Source organism: Gossypium hirsutum, chromosome A13 (genome assembly GCF_007990345.1).
Source record: "Gossypium hirsutum isolate 1008001.06 chromosome A13, Gossypium_hirsutum_v2.1, whole genome shotgun sequence".
Classification (NCBI taxonomy): Eukaryota; Viridiplantae; Streptophyta; class Magnoliopsida; order Malvales; family Malvaceae; genus Gossypium; species Gossypium hirsutum.
The window spans coordinates 43,625,278-43,645,182 of NC_053436.1; the positions used below are offsets into that span (position 1 = coordinate 43,625,278).

The window sequence follows — 19,905 nt, forward strand, 5'->3', positions numbered from 1 at the left end:
AAACGCTTCGCACCCTTTTCGAACCATCTTTTCTGCTACTAAAGCAGATATTATATTGGACAAATAATTTCGACGTTCCCCTACCATAATAACTTCTTTCCCAGACTCAGTCACCAAAGTCACACTCTTCAATGCACAATCTAATCGAACTTGATGCTCAACCAACCAGTCCATCCCCAAAATCAAATCAAATTCGTTGAAAGGAAGTTTCATCAAATTGGCAATGAATACCTCTCTTTAAAACTTTAAAGGACATCTTTTATAAACTTTATTCATAAGTGTGGAGGATCCTAAAGGACTAACTACAATTATAATGCTTTCAGTTTCCTCTACCCCAATCCCTAATTTTATAGCTACATTACAAGCAACATATGAATGGGTAGATCCTATATCAATCAAAGCAAAATAGGGTATCGAGTAAATAGTGAAGGTACCTGCTTTGACATCAGATGTAGCTCTATCCTCTCGGTGCCTAGCCTCATAAACCAAGGCAGGTTGTCTCGCCTCAACTCGGTTCACACTTTGTGCTGGTGCTCTCTGACCCTGATTACCATTCCTATTTCGATTCTAATTACAGCCCCTCTAAGCACCCTGATTACCTTTCTAATTTGACCCCCAGCTGGGCCTTGATTCTAAGCCGGAGCTTGCACTTGATACTGACGACAAGGATAATCCCTAATCTTATGCTCTATCGAACCACATACCAAACAAGCACCCATCCTTTTCCAACACTTGCCCGGATGATGCCTCTGACAATATTGGCAAACCTGAATTGCCCTTTTCTAGGGTCCACTGCTTCCCTATTCTGCGGTGGCCTAGCCTTTCTGGCCCGCTTAACAGGTCACAGATTTGGGCCAGTAGGGCCCATTTCTCTTTTGGGATGATCCCTATGTTTCCCTTTCCTCTTGCATTCCACGCATTTAATCTCCTCAATAATTTTGGTCTTCTCGACCAAAGCCTCAAACACAGTCTCTTGGTGTGGAGCTACCTGAACCTTGAGGTCATACCTTAGACCTTCCTGAAAATGGAAACTCTTTTCCTGCTCAGACGCTACCATACTAGGTTCAAGAAATTCCGCCTTATACTCAGAAACTGTCTTGTCTCCTTGTTTAAGTTTAATAAATTCCAAACGTCGGGCCCCCATATAACGAGGGCCCACATACATACCCTGAAAGGCCTCCTGAAAATAAGCCCAATCAATACATTCTGGTAGCGTTCCTCTAACCACTGGTTGCCACCATCGGTATGCCTTATCCCTTAACATAGACACGACGCCCTTAAGTTTCTGCTCAGGAGTGCATTCTAAATCCTCCAAAATTTTTTCAGTGGTTTCCATCCAGTACTCAGCCACAATAGGAGTAATTCCAGCAATACCCCTAAACAATTCTACCACATTAGAACGGAGCCTTTCAGCAATCGTCCCACGACTAACACCTCCTATTGGAGCCTTAGCAACCCTATTCAAAGCCCTCAATAGAGCCTGAGTTACTAGATCATTCCCAACATGGTCATAATTAATATTCCCATTTTCCATATTCCCACCCTCAGTAGTGGGTTCACTGTTAACCTCGTTCTATTCATTATCCACTTCCAGCCTTAATGATGTAGCTGACTTAATCGGAGCCCTCAGAGGTTGCCCCTACTGCCCCTCCTACCATGAGTTATCATTCCACGTGCATTCATTTTAGTGTTTTATGGATATACAATTTCACAAGTAAGAGCTTTTAATACCTTGGTTTAGTTTTTTATGCACTCACATTTTATAATTCTTTTATAAAAGTTTTATGCAATAGTCTCTATAGTCTTAATATATTTTCAGTACTGTTTCTATGGACTTGGCATCGGACTTTCGAACTTCGTTGTTTCTTGTATAAAAAATTTTCCAAATCCATTGTGGTTTTTTCCCCAATTTTTTCTCTTTTCATGTATGTATGCATGCAGACTAACTTAAATAGATTTAAAATCTCAGTCCGAGGTTTTGAACCTGGCTCTAATACCACTAAATGTAAAATCTCAAATCCAGCCTAGACATTATGGTCGAATCGGGAAGGCCATATTGGACACCTTAGTGTCGAACTTATCCTAACGATAGTTAAAAACCCTCAAGCACTTCTTTTTATAAAACTGCGATTTCTATTGTTATCTTTGGAAAATGTCCATCTACTTAGTCCAACCCTGCTTAGGTCAAATTAGCAAATTAGGTGAGTTTTTGTAAAACCTTACTGATAGTGTTGCCTTTGAAAAATCATTTTGTTATCTTCTTAGCAGTAGAAATGTACCATTACTACTCAAATTATTAATTTAGTCACATATCATGCATATTCCATTTCAACATATTATAAAAACCATGTATCTATACCAAAGATACGTGTCATGCATGCATGAAAAACCCCAAAATCTCAAATAGCAAAGAAACTTTACAATCCAAAATCGAATAATAATAATAATAATAAAATAGCCTAAAAATATAATTAAATTAAAATAATATGACGAAGTAAAGTCCAAAGTCCGCCGCACGTCAGTATGCCAATTCCGTTCCTAAGTTCGATCATTACCTGAGAAGTTGAGGTAATGGGGTGAGCTTAACTAGCTTAGTGTGAGACTAAACGAGTATTAAGCATTCATACATGCAATTTCATAGAGGTACCAAAACCACAATCAAACATTAACAATAATAATTTTCAAATGCACATGATCGTGAAAAATATACATGTGTGATCTTACCCATACCATCCACTACACACCACTAGTTCCCTAGAACCCGTTTGCCAAAATCCAACGTATATGAGCAATGCTCGATGTGGTAAAATCACCAATAATCAATAATGTAGTGAAGCTGCTAAATATATAATGTGATATAATCACCAATCCCCTTGGTACTCCAAACGCAGTACACTAACTAATAATGTATGCGGACTTAATATGCCGCTATTACTCCACAGAACTCCTTCGTTAACCCCAAAATCCCATCCCAATGCACATGCAATTGACATACAAATTCATACACAATCACATTTCAATCCTTTTCACTTTTATTCGACATGCTTAACATGTTCTCAATAATCACATACTTTCAGAAGAAGGAAACAACGTTTCAATTTTTCAAATTACCTTTAAGATGATATTTATCAATATCGTTCAATTCACATACTTTACGAATTTCATTATGCATAATTAACAACCTCACGTATATATATCATAGTAAATATTTCATGCATAAAACTAATATTTCAACATTTCATACCATTCCATCAAACATTCTTATACCACATAATATAACTATGCATAACAATCTCAGTTACACATTCATACAATCAAACTAGCAATTTGCCAACACACCAATCTTTTAAGGTTTGAAACTTACCTAGTTCGGCCACTCGCAAAACTATTATTTTGGCTACTATGCCAAACCAATCAGCAAGCTAATTATCAAATATAAAATAACATTTATCATTATCAAACAAATTTTACAAGTTTAGGACCCACACCTTATTTTTTTGCTTTATCGCAGCACCCTAGTGAATCTTCAAATTTTCCTTAATAACCCTTTATACGATCCTAAACCAAAATTCAGTATAAACTAAATCAATTTACCACTTAATCAACTCTCAATCACCCATTTATGATTTCAAACCAATTTTTGGATTAATAAGTATTTTACGAATTCAACTAGTTTGATTCATTACCTTGTATCGATGTGAAACGTACGTACGATCGTTCTTCGGCTTCATGGTTGACTCGAGGTGTTTGGATCAGCACCTAATTCCATAATATACTGGAAAATAAGTAGCTATTAATTATTCAATTCTTTCATTTAATCAATCCATAACATTTACCCTACAACTATGTCGAAGCAACAATTAATTTTATACTTAACCGCACTTATGCTTTCCGATTTGTGAGATTCGAGTGCCCAAACGATCAAGAATGTTTTTTTTCCTAATTTACATAGGTTTAATAGATGATTAGGAGGGTTCAAGAACTCAAATTAAGGCTGGAATTAATTGGGAAAGATTCAAGAAACAAAACAACCCCTTATTCTACACATATAGGCACGCACCACCGCCCATGGTGGCCAAAATTGGGGTTGAATTTTAAAATGATTTGAAACCTCATTAAAATATGGAAGAATACATTTAAAAAAAAAATTAAAATCCCACTGGAAATTTAGGTTTTTAATGGACAAGACCAATTAAGAAATTGAAGAGAGAAGATACCATACACAACCTAGTCGAGAGAAACGACAAAAACGCTTTCTAGGCGATGTTTGAGATCGATCTTGGAGTTCAAAATTCCAGATTTGGGGCTGATTTAATTGAGGAAAAATTGCAGCAATATAGTAAAAGAGATGGTGAACAATCTTGATGCAAAAAGAAGAAGAAGATGATGATAAAAAGGGAGCCATAGGCAACGACAACAATAGAGGAAAAAGGGAAAAGAAAAAAAAGTAAAGGTGAAGAGGGGGAAAGAGGGTTAGGGACGGCTAAGGTAGAAGAAAATAGGTTAAAAGGCTGATTATTTTGATAAAAACATGTATTTATACCTAGGTTTACTAAGCTTGGATGCCAACACATAAAAAAAACAAAGGAATTTGTAAAAAAAATAATTTATTTTGTAAGAGTTGAGACTTGAACCTGGGACCACCAACCAACTTTCAAGTTTTCACATTTAATGACTAACCATTAGGTCAATTCCTTATTTTTGATATATTTCTAAATTTTATGGAGCTAAATTTGGGATGTTACATGGGATATTATATCATATGATAGTCATGATATTAGACATTAATATGTGCTTAAAATTCAATTGTGCATATTATATTATATTATCTTTAAAGATTCAGATATAGAAATACCATTGAGTTTTACTCGGCGTATGCTTTTGTTTTTCATGTGCAGGTTAGGTACTTAACTTTTGAACGCCGATTCAGCATCCAACAATAATCCCAAACTCAAATGCAGTGATGTTTATTTTTTGTGTCGGCATGTACTTGGAGTATCTAAATAATAGTTATTTTATGGATGGATTGTAAATGAGATTATAAATTTAATATTGGTTTGGTATATATATAATCTTGTGTTTGTTTTGAAGCCATATATAACACCCCTCACCCATATCCAACGGCGGGACAGGGTTCGAGGCGTTACCGGACATAAACCTTCACGAACATACAAAATCGGGTCACCAAATTTTGCCCAAAATTAAAACCTTTCAAACACATGCATACAGTTCATTGTACAGGCCTTCGAGGCCTAAAACATACATCAAGGCGGTTCGGGACAAAACCAAGAACATTCAATAAACTTGGGCTACTTAATAAATTCTCTTGCTTTAGTGAGTCACACGCTCGTGCGGGTGGGGCCATATGGTCACACACACCCGTGTAGCTTGGGACACGCCCGTATCCTCAGCCTGTGTAACTCTCTGTTTATGACGTCAGCATGTATTTAGAGGCACACGGCCAAGACACACACCCTTGTGTCTAGCCCGTGCTTGAAACTAACTTACAATTTTAAGTGCAGGGGACACACGGCCATACCACACACCCATGGGGGTGATCCGTGTGTCACACACAGCCTAGACACACGCCCGTGTGTCTACCCTTGTGGACCTTGTAGGGCTATTTTCCAAGCCTTTTGTCACCCTCTATCAACCAATCACACTTATAGGTTATCTTAATACATAATAAGGTCAGATTATACACTTATATATAACATTGATAAACCTCATTGCATGTAAACTCATATCATTGGTTTTATACATGCTAGGTTAATTTCCTTTTCATATTAAGGGTTTCCATGTCTCATTGACACATTTAAGATTGGCTCATTCTTATAATTCATTGCCAATTATAGGCAAGCCATCCCATGTAAACATAAACATGCATAGATTTGTAGGTCATAGCCTACTTCAAAATGAGCTAATTCTCATGGCCATATACGAATAGATGTGTATACCTTTACATGTCTTCATTATGGCTAATCAAATGACATATCTAACAAAATAAACCAAGAGCCCTATACATGTTACTGAACAAAATAAAAGTGCCTAAATACCGAAGCTGGACTAGTTGATAGTATGTTGACTCTCCAACTGTCTTCCAATCTTTACGAGTCCTCGAGCTCAATAAGACAGGGAAAAGAGAGGGGTAAGCATTTACATGCTTAGTAAGCTCGAATAACTGGAAAGTAAACTTATCGATTAATTAGCATACAACCATATTAAGCAAATAAACCAACAGGAATGAAATAGTTTCCCTATCACATGCATTCAATCAACAAGTTAGTCACAATAATAATGCACCATGTAATTTATCTTAGATGAGTTCATCATTCATCATTTCATTTATATACATCATATTAATCCCGTTGAGTTTCTAGGAAATCTCGATGGATAATCCATTATTCGTCAAGTCATAAGAATGATCATTTCAAGTATGCACTCCCGGGAATTTCACATCTTACGGTGGGATTACCAGTTCAGGCTAAACCCTCGCATCGTAAACTTAGAAGGTGAAGTCTGGATTACCAGTCCATGCGAAATCCCTTATAGCGACAAACACCCTTAATGAACTCGGATCTGAATTACCAGTCCAGGCTAAATTCAAACCCTAATCGGATTACCCGTCTAGGCTAAATCCACAATGCACACATATTCTTCGGGAGGCTCGATCACTCAAGGAACATCGGTCCAGGCTAGATCCTTTTTATATTTGAATCAACGGATTACCTGTCCGGGCTAAATCCTTTCTGCAACACATGCAGGATCTCAAGTCATGTAAGCCATGGTTTATCCATCAGATTTCTTTTTCAACATAAACTGGGACATTTATCAACATGTCATTATTAAGGATATATTTCATAGATTTTCATGCCATCATCAAATGCAAATACCATACATTCATAAATCATGCAATTAAGCATACTATGAGTTTACTTTAAGTTTTTTGAACTTACCTAGTACTCGTCTAGGTATTGTGTTTCGGTTATTACCTTTCGTTTTCCTCGATCGACCTCTAAAATTTGTTCCTCGGGGTCTATAACAATTTAACACCTCACATTGTACTTTTTGAGTCTACATTTCACCCCTGGTCCAAATGACCGTTTTGCCCCTAACCTTTTATATTTTTACGATTTAGTCCCTAGGCTCGTATAATGGAATGCATGCAATTTCTACATTACCCAAGCCTAGCTGAATGTTCTTTCCTCTTATGGCAGCCCACATTTTTCCATTATTTCACATTTCTACCTCACATTCTATACCTTTTGCAAAAAGGTCCTTTTTAGGGGTTTTTCATGAAAATCACTTAGGAAAAGATGTTTAACACATATCCAACTTCCTTATTCCTCCGTAAACCATAAAAATACAAGTAACTCATGCATGGGTAAATTTCTAAACATGAGCCCTAGCATGAAATATGGATAGAAATAGAGAGAGTAAGCTACCGGGATTTTAAAAATACGAAGAATATTAAAAATGGGCTTGGGAGCACTTACTATTGAGCTTGAAAATGTTGAAAACCCTAGCTATGGTGACTTGAGAATTTTGGCTGGACAAGGAAGAAGAATGGCTGATTTTTGCCTTCTTTTTCCCATTTTATTTCATTAAATTGCTAAATGACCAAAATACCCTCAAGCCCTTTCTTTAAAATTTCATCCATACAAGCCCATTTTTTTCCCAAAAACTTAGAAATTGGGAAAATTGCTCCTCAAGACCTTCTAATTAATATTATAAAGCAATTTCATACAAATTGCTTCTAAAACCTAAGTTTTGCAATTTATTCAATTTGGTCCCTAATGTCCAATTGGACACCTTACTTAAAGAATTCCTTCATTAAACTTTAACACATGCATATTCTCATATTCTAAACCTCATAATAATCCTAAAATAAATATTTTGATGTCAGATTTGTGGTCCTGAAACCACTGTTCCGACTAGGCCCTATTTCGGGATGTCTCAGTTCTCCTCCCTTAGTGACTTTCGTCTTCGAAAGTCTTACCAATAAATAGGTGTAGATATTGGCTTCTCATGGTTTCTTCCTATTCCCATGTAGCTTCTTCTACACCGTGTCGATGCCATAAAACCTTTACCAAAGCCACAACTTTATTTCTCAACTGTTTAATCTCGCGAGCTAAAATCTTGATCGGTTCCTCACCATAAGCCATATCCGGTCTAATCTCAATCTCTACTAATGAAATCATATGAGAGGGGTCTGATCGATATCGCCTTAACATGGATACATGAAACACATCGTAAATCTTTTCCAATACGGGTGACAATGTTAATCAATAGGCTAATGGTCCAACTCTTTCAGTGATCTCTTACGGTCCTATAAATCGCAGACTCAGTTTGCCTTTCCGGCCAAATCTCAATACTTTTTTCCATAGAGATACTTTCAAGAATACTCTATCTCCAACTTGGAACTCAATCTCTTTTCTTTTCAAATCAGCATATGAATTTTGCCTATCCGATGCCGCTTTTAAACAGTCTCATATCACTTTAACTTTTTCTTCAGTTTCCTTGATCAGATAAACCTCGTGAATCTGACTTTCCTTGAGTTCTGTCCAATACAATTTTGTTCGGCACTTTCTACCGTACAAGGCCTCGTAAGGTGCCATATTCAAACTTGTTTGAAAATTGTTGTTGTAGGCAAATTCTACCAATGGTAAATATTCCCAGCTACCTTAAAATTCGAGGAGGCAACATCACAACATATCCTCAATCTGAATCATCCGCTCAGACTGGCCATCAGTCTGCGGGTGAAAAGCTGTTCTAAATGTTGTACTAAAGCTCAACTTTGTACCCAAAGCTTCTTCTAACTTCTTCCAGAATCTCGAAATGAGTCTCGAGTCTCTGTCTAAAATAATCGACAGCGGTACTTCGTGTAATCTCATAATTTCAAATATATACAAGTCGCCCAATTTATGAAGAGAATAATCTATTCTTACCGGAATGAAATGAGCTGACTTTGTCAACTTATCCACCACAACCCATATAGCATCTTTCTCGTTTGGGGTCAATGGCAAACCTGTCACGAAATCCATAGTAACTTTGTCCCACTTCCATTCAGAGACCATCACAAGCTGTAACAAACCTGAAGGTACTTGATGTTCAGCTTTGACTTGCTGACATATCAAGCATTTCAATACAAATTCGGAAATGTTTCTTTTCATGTCGTTCCACCAGTACATTTTCTTTAAATCATTATACATCTTGGTACTTCCCGGATGAATAGACAAACGGATATCATGTGCTTCTTGCAAGATTTTCTGAATAAGCTCACCATATTTGGGTACACAAACCCTATCTCTGAACATCAACCATCCATCAGGACCGATCTAAAAATTTGATTTAATGTTCGACTCACATTGAATTCTTTTAGCTTGTAAGTCACTGTCATTAGTTTGAGCATCATAAATTTCCTACAGAAATGTTGGCCTAGCTTCTAGCTCTGCCAAAACTGAACCATCATCAAGCAACGCCAATCGAGCGTCCATGGCTCTCAGTGCAAACAAAGAATTTCTGCTTAACGTATCGACGACCACATTCGCCTTTCCCGAGTGATAGTCAATGATCAGATCATAATCTTTAATTAATTCTAACCATCTCCGCTGTCTCAGATTCAATTCTTTTTGAGTCATCAAATACTTCAAACTCTTGTGGTCGGTAAATATACCAAAAGTCTCATCATATAAATAATGCCTCCAAATTTTCAAGGCAAAAACAATGGCGGCAAGCTCTAGATCTTGCGTCAGATAGTTCTTCTTGTGTAGCTTCAACTGCAATGAAGCATAGGCTATCACCTTGCCATCTTGCATAAGTACACAACCCAATCCATTTAAGGATGCATCACTGTAGACCAAAAACTCTTTTCCCGGCTCAGGTAACACTAAAATAGGAGCTTCAGTCAGTAATGTCTTTAACTTTTTGAAACTCTGCTGACACTTTTCTGTCCATTCAAACTTAACATCTTTTTGTAGTAACCTCGTCATTGGAGTCGCTATCATGGAGAATCCTTTCATAAATCTTCGGTAGTAACCGGCTAAACCCAAAAAGCTTCTAACCTCGGTTACATTTTTAGGCGGTTTCCATTCAACAATGGCAGAGATCTTACTTGGATCAACTCGGATGCCTTCACCCGAAACAATATGATCAAAAAACCCAACTTCTTGAAGCAAAAACTCACTCTTGCTAAACTTAGCATACAGTTGTTTTTCCCCTAAGGTCTGCAACATAGTTCTCAGATGCTTCGCATACTCTGTCTCATCTTTAGAATAAATCAAAATGTCGTCAATGAACACAACGATGAACTTATCCAAGTATGGCCAAAAGATTCTATTCATTAGGTCCATGAATACGGCTGGTGCATTTTTTAACCCAAACGGCATGATAAGAAATTCATAGTGGTTGTACCTCGTTTTGAAAGTTGTCTTAAGCACGTCCGATTCCTTAACTCACAACTAATAGTAGCCGGACCTCAAGTCTGTCTTAGAGAACACAGTGGCTCCTCTCAACTGGTTGAACAAGTCATCGACCTTTGGCAAAGGATACTTTTTCTTGATAGTTACCTTGTTCAACTGTCGATAATCTATACATAGCCTTAATGAACTGTCTTTCTTCTTTACAAACAATACGGGAGCACCCTAAAGTGAAAAGCTTGGCTTTGCAAAACCTTTATCCATCAGCTCTTACAACTGTGCTTTTAACTCTTTCAGCTTGGTTGGCGTCATCCTGTATGGAGCAATAAAAATGGAAGCTGTTCCTGGCACCAATTCAATACCAAACTCTATCTCTCTTTCAGGAGGTAATCCGAGTAATTCTTCTAGGAACACATCTGGATATTCACATACTATTGGCACAGAGTCAATCTTCAACTCTGTTTCCTTAGTGTTCAATACAAAAGCAAGGTAGGCTTCACACCCTTTTCTCATATATCTCTGAGCAACCATCGCTGTGATTACAAGTGGCGGCTAACCTAATTCTCTTAAATCAACCTGCAAAATCTCACCATCTGGGCATTTCAATTCAATATACTTGCTACCATAGTTGACAACTACATCATGCAGGGTTAACCAATCCATACCAAGTATTACATCAAACTCATCAAATGGAAAGAACATAAGCTTAGCCGGAAAGCATTGACCATGAATCATCAAAGGACAATTCTTATAAACTTTATCAATCAAGACTGATTTGCCTAATGGGTTCGATACTTTAATAATAAATTTTGTAGGTTCAATGGGTATGTTCATACTAGACACCAATCTCATGCAAATGTATGAATGCGTCGACCCGGATCAATTAAGGCAACAACGCATGTATTAAAAAGAGAAAAAGTACCCGTAATAACTTAGGAGTGGAGGCTTCCTCTCGAGCGCGTATTGCATACGATCTTTCCGGGGCTTGAACCTCTCATTTTGTAGCATCTTTAGCCGCAACTCGACTGCCACTAGCACTTCCAAGACATCTAGGAGGTCGTACAATGGGAGCACTCGAATTCGGGGCTACTTCCACTTCTTTTTCATTCCGCTCTGGACAGTCCCTGAGGAAGTGGTCAAGAGAACCATATTTGAAACATGCACCGCTCTTCACTCGACACTCTCCGGGGTGTAATCTGTTGCAGCTTTTACACTTTGGCTTTTGGTCATCTACACTCCCTACACTAGTTACCATCGGGGACTAAGACTTCTGATTGCGTAGTTTGGAGCCTCTCATTCTACCTGAATATCCTACCGATGAAGTGGAGCGTTCATGTTGGCTCCTTGATTTCTTTGTAGGAAACGAGAGCGTCTTACCACTAGATCTCTTGCTTGAAACTCGAGCCTCTCTCTTTTCTTGCTTTCTTTCACTATTGAGCTCCTCGGCTTTCTTGGCCCGATCAGCTAATGCGTCGAACTCTGGTATCTCAAGAATCCCAATCAACAGCTTGATTTCCTCATTCAGACCTTCCTCAAAACTTTTGCACATTTCTGACTCAGTTTCAACCCATTCAGTGGCATACTGACTTAGCCTTACAAACTCCCTTTCGTATTTTGCTACAGTCTTATTTCCTTGCTTGAGTTCCAGGAACTCCTTTCTTTTCGAGTCTAAGAACTTTTGGCTGATGTATTTCTTCTTAAACTCTGCTTGGAAAAATTCCCAAGTGATGTTTTCCTTTGGCATCACAGAAGATACAGTCTTCCACCAGTGGTATGCAGTATCTTTCAAGAGAGACACGACACACTTTAAGCACTCCTCAGGTGTGCATGATAATTCATCTAATACCCGAGTAGTATTCTAGAGCCAGAACTTGGCTTTTTCAGTATCATCTTCGATCTTAGCTCTAAATTCCTCAGCCCCATAGTTTCTAAGCTTATCTACATGGTGCCTTACCAATTCTTACAAGTGTCATACCTCGTGGCAAATCCTCATCAGGTTGGTTAGGGGGCGAGGGAGGTCGTGGTATGTTGGGGCGATTCCTTAAATAATCCCCAAACCATCCATCCATCATGTCAAAGAAGGTAGCTCTGGCCTCTTCCCAGCCTTCAGATATAAGCCTTCTACTACTACTAGAAACAGCTCGTTGTATGGAAGCTGGAGCATGGCTCTCGGCTCCCTTAGACTCGTCTTGAGCTTGATTGGAAGACATTTACTATATTCAAAAACAATTTAAAAAGTTAGGAGATGTCACACTATCAATGTTCGAATAATGGCATGTATAACGATACTTAATACTTTCTACGGTAGTCCTAGAACCGACTAAACTGTAGCTCTGATACCACTAAGTGTAACACCCCTCACTCATATTCAACTCCGGGATAGGGTTTGAGGCATTACCAGACTTAAACCTTCACCAACATACAAAACCCCTAAAATTAAAACTTTTCAAACACATGTGTATTGTCCATTATACAAGCCTTCGAGGCCTAAAACATACATCGGGGCAGTTCGGGACAAAGCCAAGAACATTCAATAAACTTCGGGCAACTTAATAAATTCTCTTGCTTTAGTGAGTCACACGCCCGTGCGGGTGGGGCTGTGTGGTTACACACGCCCGTGTAGCTTGACACACGCCCGTGTCCTCAGCCTATGTAACTCTCTGTTTATGACGTCAGCATGTATTTAAGGGCACACGACCAAGACACACGCCCGCATGTCTAGCCCATACTCGAAACTGACTTAAAATTTTAGGTGCAGGGGACGCACGGCCATACCACACGCCCATGGGAGTGATCCGTGTGTCACACACAGCCTAGACACACGTCCGTGTGTCTACCCGTGTGGACCTTGTAGGGCTATTTTCCAAGCCTTTGGTCACCCTCTATCAACCAATCACACTTATAGGTTATCTTAATACATAATAAGGCTAGATTATATGTAACACCCCTCGCCCGTATCCAACGCCGGAACAGGGTTTGAGGTGCTACCAAACTTAAACTCAACCAATCTTAGGAAATCAGACTATAAAATCTTGATCAATTTAAAGCTTTTCATTTCATAAGCAATCTGTCCCTTAATTGGGCTTACGAGGCCCAAAACATACATTCAAGGTGATTCAGGATCAAACTGAGGGCTCAAGAAAAACTTAGAAAATTTCATGCCTTAAGGCTCCACACGCCCGTGTGGGTATAGGGTACACGCCCGTGTGCTTGGAACACACCCATGTCCTGCACCCGTGTGGGCAATTTAATTTTTACAATTTTTCATAGAAAAAGTGCAGACTTCACACGGCCTGGACATACGCCCGTATCCTTTCACATGGCCTCAACACGCCCATGTGCAAAAACCTAGGTATTCTGTTTCTGCCGTTAGCACCACACGACCATGGTACACGTTCGTGTACTAGGCCGTGCCCTCCACATGGCTGAGAGACACAGCTGTGTCTCTACCCGTGTGATCCTTACCGTGCATTTTGACTTATAATTTCTAGGTGCAAGGGACACACGACCTTCTCACACGCTCATGGGGCTGACTGTATGTCACACACGGCTTAGACACATACCCGTGTGGACAACATGAGGCTATCTACCAAGCCTCCTTGCCACCCTAGTGTACCTATTTTCATGTCAATACCAACCAATACCAAAACAAGCATAATAGACATTCATTCAACCATAAAGATGCATCTTTTATAGACTAAAATAAAAACCCTCATTCAAGGCTCAATGTAAAGAGTAGAATCTATTCTAGACCAACACATTTGGTCAATTCTCAAGGACACAAATTAATAAGGTCTAGCCCTATACATGCCATAATAAAAAATATAAATCCAACTATACCGAATATTATTGCTGATAGTGTGATCGATATCTCTGACTTCAAGGGATCCTTGAGCTAATTAAGCGGCACTGAAAGAAAAGGGAAAAGAAAGAGAGTAAGCATAAAACTTAGTAAGTTGCATATAAATAAATATACAACTACAATTTCACCATTAGTCATCATGCTCATAACTCAAAGATAAGCATAAACTTGAATTACTCATTACCGTCTACTCAAGTCACATTCTCTAATTTGAGCTCATTACTCATGCATACCAAATAGGTACCTGTACCACTCACAACATTATTATACTTTCCTTATTAAATCACTTTCGTAATCTTTAAATTTGAACCTTTCGAAATACTACCGGATATTCTATAAGCCTCAAACATGGGATAAGTTGCTGATGCCATGTCCCAGACATGGTCTTATACTAGCTCTCGTATATACGTGTTGATGCATGTCCTAGACATGTCTTACACTCGCACAACTCTCAGCCGATGCATGTCCCAGACATGTCTTACACTGGCTATCATCGTCGAGGTCGATGCATGTCCCAGACATGTCTTACACTAGCACTCATCTCTACGCCGATGCCATGTCCCAGACATGGTCTTACACTGGAACTCATAATGTGGCTGATGCATGTCCCAAACATGTCTTACAATGGCTATCATCATCGAGGCTGATGCATATCCCATACATGTCTTACACTGGCACTTATCTCTACGCCGATGCCATGTCCCAAACATGGTCTTACACTGGCACACATAATGTGGCCGATGCATGTCCCAAACATGTCTTACAGTGGCACATAAGTAATCCAAATGTTATGGCATGAATATCCGGTTGTTTCCTAGGGTCCTAACTAGATCTTTTTACTATCTCAATCATTAATATGCATTCTTAGTTCAAAATCTAGCAATTCATACTATATCAATTCAATAAAAATTCGAATACATACATTAATAATGTAGTTGTATCATTTACATACAACTTACCTCGGTTTACAAAATGTACTCGACTAGTCGGTTTAGTCGATTTGCTTGGCTTTCCCCCGGTCTAGGTTCAGATTCAGTAAATCTTGATCTATAATAGCAAAAATGCACTCATTTAATCACTAATTACAATTAGGCAATCATAAATTCATATTTTTGGTAAAATGACTATTTTGCCCCTAGAATTTGGCAATTTAACCATTTTACCCTTATGCACGAAATTCAATTTTTATCGAATTTCCTCTTATCTTAGGCCTATCTGACCCATTTTTTCTCTTATAGCAACCCCAAATTCTTACTATTTCACACACTTATCACCTATTTTGTAACTTATGCAAAATAGCCCATTTAGGTGTTTTCATGCTAACACATTTCATAAAAAGTTGTTTAGAACTCTTCTAAGATTCATTTTCTTCCATAAAATTTCAGAAACAACATAAAATATCTCATGGTAAATCCCTAGACTTGTCACCATTTTTCAAAATAGTCCTCTCATTTGAAAGCCAATGATACAAGCATGCCAAAAATATAAAAATCACCAAGAAAATCATCAAGATCACTTACATTATGAGAGGAATAAGTTGCTGAAAATTTTCAGCCTTCAAACCTCCATATTTGCTGATATTTTCGGTGGAGAGAAAGGATGGAGAAGAAGAAAAATAATAGCTAGGCTTTTAGGAAAGGATGGAGAAGAAGAAAAATAATAGCTAGGCTTTTAGGTATTATTTTATCACCAAATCTTGACATCACTTACCTAAACCTTGACTATTTGTTTAAAATTCATCTCATGGCCGGCCAACACAATTAAAAAGGGTATAATTTCCATTTAAAAGCCCTAAATTTTAGTTCTCTAGCTAATTGATACATTTGGGTACTAAAATGCAACTTTTGCCGTTATGCGATTTAGTCCTTTTTCGCAATCGGGCTCACAAACATTAAAATTAACTCCCCAAATTTTTCATGCTTTAATATAATCATACTATAACCTCATAATAATAAAAATAATTTTCCCAACTTTGGATTTGTGGTCCCGAGACCATTGTTCTGACTAGGCCTTAATTCGAGCTGTTACATTATACACTTACATATAACCTTGATAAACCTCATTGCATGTAAACCTCATATCATCGATTTTATACATGCTAGGTTAATTTACTTTTCGTATTAAGGGTTTCCATGTCTCATTGACACATTTAAAATTGGCTCATTCTTATAACTCATTGCCAATTATAGTCAAGCCATCCCATTTAAACATATGCATAGATTTGTAGGTCATAGCCTACTTCAAAATGAGCCAATTCCCATGGCCATATACAAATAGATGTGTATATCTTTACATGTCTTCATTATGGCTAATCAAATGACATATCTAACAAAATAAACCAAGAGCCTATACATGTTATTGAACAAAATAAAAGTCCCTATATACCAAAACTGGACTAGTTGATAGTATGTTGACTCTCCAAACATCTTCCAATCTTTATGAGTCCTCGAGCTCTGTAAGACAGGGAAAAGAGAGGGGTAAGCATTTACATACTTAGTAAGCCCAAATAACTGGAAAGTAAACTTATCGATTAATTAGCATACAACCATATTAAGCAAATAAACCAACAAGAATGAAATAGTTTCCCTATCACATGCATTCAATCAACAAGTTAGTCACAATAATAATGCACCATGTAATTTGTCTTAGATGAGCTCATCATTCATCATTTCATTTATATACATCATATTAATCCCGTTGAGTTTCTAGGAAATCTCGATGGATTATCCATTGTCCATCAAATCATAAGAATGATCATTTTAAGTATGCACTCCCGCGAATCTCACATCTTATGGCGGGATTACCAATCTAGGCTAAATCCCCCGCATCGTAAACTCATAAGGTGAAGTCGGGATTACCAGTCCAGGCTAAATCCCTTATAGCCACAAACACCCTTAATGAGCTCGGATCTAAATTACCAGTCCAGGCTAAATTCAAACCCTAATCGGATTACCCGTCTGGGCTAAATCCACAATGCACGCATATTCTTCGGGAGGCTCGACCACTCAAGAAACACCCGTACGGGCTAGATCCTTTTTATTTTTGAGATCAATGGATTACCCGTCCAGGCTAAATCCTTTCTACAGCACATGCAGGATCTCAAGTTATGTAAGCCATGGTTTATCCATCAGATTTCCTTTTCAACCTCAACCAGGACATTTATCAACATGTCATTATTAAGGATATATTTCATAAATTTTTATGCCATCATCAAATGCAATTACCATACATTCATAAATCATGCAATTAAGCATACTATGAGTTTACTTTAAGTTATTCGAACTTACCTGGTACTCGTCTCGGTATCGTGTTTCGGTTATTCCGAAACCTTTCGTTTTCCTCGATTGACCTCTGAAATTTGTTCATCGGGATCTATAACAATAAAAATAAATCATTAACACCTCACATTGTACTTTTTGAGTTTACATTTCACCCCCGGTCCAAATGACCATTTTGCCCCTAACCTTTCACATTTTTACGATTTAGTCCCTAGGCTCGTATAATGGAATGCATGCAATTTCTACATTACCCAAGCTTAGTCGAATGTTCTTTCATCTTACGGAAGCCCATATTTTTCCATTATTTCACATTTCTACCTCACATTTTACATTTTTTGCAAAAAGGTCCTTTTTAGGGGTTTTTCATGAAAATCACCTAGGAAAAGATGTTTAACACACATCCAACTTCCTTATTCCTCCGTAAACCATCAAAATACAAATAACTCATGCATGGGTAAATTTCTAAACATGAACCCTAGCATGAAATACGGGTAGAAATAGAGAGAGTAAGCTATCGGGATTTCAAAAATACGAAGAACATTAAAAAGGGGCTTGTGAGCACTTACTATTGAGCTTGTAAATGTTGAAAACCCTAGCTATGGTGACTTGAGAATTTTGGCTGGACAAGGAAGAAGAATGGCTGATTTTTGCCTTCTTTTTCCCATTTTATTTCATTAAATTGCCAAATGACTAAAATGCCCTTAAGCCATTTCTTTAAAATTTCATCTATACAAGCCCATTTTTGCCCAAAAACTTAGAAATTGGGCAAATTTATCCTAAAGACCTTCTAATTAATATTCTAAAGCAATTTCATACAAATTTCTTCTAAAACCCAAGTTTTTCAATTTATTCAATTTAGTCCCTAATGTCCAATTGGACACCTTACTCAAAGAATTCCTTCATAAAACTTTAACACATGCATATTCTCATATTATAGACCTCATAATAATCACAAAATAAATATTTTGATGTCAAATTTGTGGTCCCGAAACCACTATTCCGACTAGGCCCTATTTCGGGATGTTACACCATATTATGGCAGGGTAAATTGAACTAAATCTAGATATGTGCATGTGAATTTAAGTTAGTGTTTAAGTGCTTATGAACTAGGCAAAATGGATTGAAATTGGTATGTTTATAATTTGGATTTGAATGTGTTTGATCATATTTTGAAATGGTTAAATGAATGGTTTTTTAATTGTTTAATGTCCAAGCATGTAGGAAATGGTAAATTTGTTGTTTAGGGCACATTTTAGGTCCACACGACCAGACACACGGGTGTGTGACTTGGCCGTGTGAGACACACGGCTAGCACATGAGAGTACGAGGCCATTTCAAAAGGTACATGGCCTGACACAAAGGCGTGTGGCTGGGCTGTGTGACCTAAGTTAGAGAGTTACACCAGCACAGACACGGGCTGAGACACGGCCGTGTGTCCCTATTTCAAATGCCCACATGGCCTAAGACATGGGTGTGTCTATTGGCCGTGTGACCCTTGCAGCTTTGAAAATTTTTAATGTATTCCGAAAAATTCTCTGAGTTTCCGAATTAGTCCCGACTTGTTTCTAATACTTATTTTGGGCCTCAAGGGCTCGAATAAGGGATAGAATGTATGAGTTTGATTGGTTTCTGAACTAAATATTATATGATATGAAATGTTTGAAATTTTTTTTTGTTTGATCTGTAAACTTTGGTAATGCTTCGTAACTCGATTCCGCAATGGATACGGGTTAGGGGTGTTACATTCTATAAAAGAGTCGATCCAGTCCAGCTCAAACAACAATATTCAAAGTACTCTAAATAATTAAATTTTTATAAAATATTTATAAGGCTTAAAATTAGTTTAAATCCAAATCTAAATTTAAATTATCCAAACAATAAATTTAAATTAATTCAAAATTTTAAATTTCAAATATTCTAATTACTAAACGAAGAATTTATCACAAATTTCAAAGCTAAAAGTTTGAAATTCAAATTCTAGTTGGAAATATTTTGAATTTAATAAACCTTAAAAAAATTGCTATAAAGTTGACATTATTATGTTAAGATATCAAAATGAAAAATATAATTAGACCTGATCAACACTACCCGACACCCGACAAATGTGTAGACACGTGGCTTGAGTCCTAACACTGATAACATCCAAGACATTGACCGGATTAGGAAACCGTGAAAGTGTGTGGCAAGGTAACATTGTCAATCATCAACAACAACTAAAGTGAAATTTTGACCCACTTTGAGTTTATCATTCATTGATGACAAATCCTTATTTGCTTACACAAAATGTTCTTGTTTTGCTTTTCCAGGACGTAAGTATTTGTTCTTTTATTAGCCTTAACTACGCACT

The 19,905-nt window shown here is 37.6% G+C and overlaps 1 protein-coding gene across 1 annotated transcript; it reads right to left on the reverse strand.

Moving 5' to 3' along the window:
• Positions 1-841: 841 nt before the first annotated feature.
• On the reverse strand, positions 842-1,534 carry LOC107902301 (uncharacterized). The gene has a single exon (XM_016828512.1). It carries the CDS (start codon positions 1,532-1,534, stop codon positions 842-844), a length of 693 nt encoding a protein of 230 aa, XP_016684001.1.
• Between the last annotated feature and the right edge of the window lie 18,371 nt (positions 1,535-19,905).

Coding starts and splice junctions, on each gene's coding strand:
- LOC107902301 (XM_016828512.1), bottom strand. CDS start 1,534: ATGGAAAATGGGAATATTAATTATGACCATGTTGGGAATGATCTAGTA.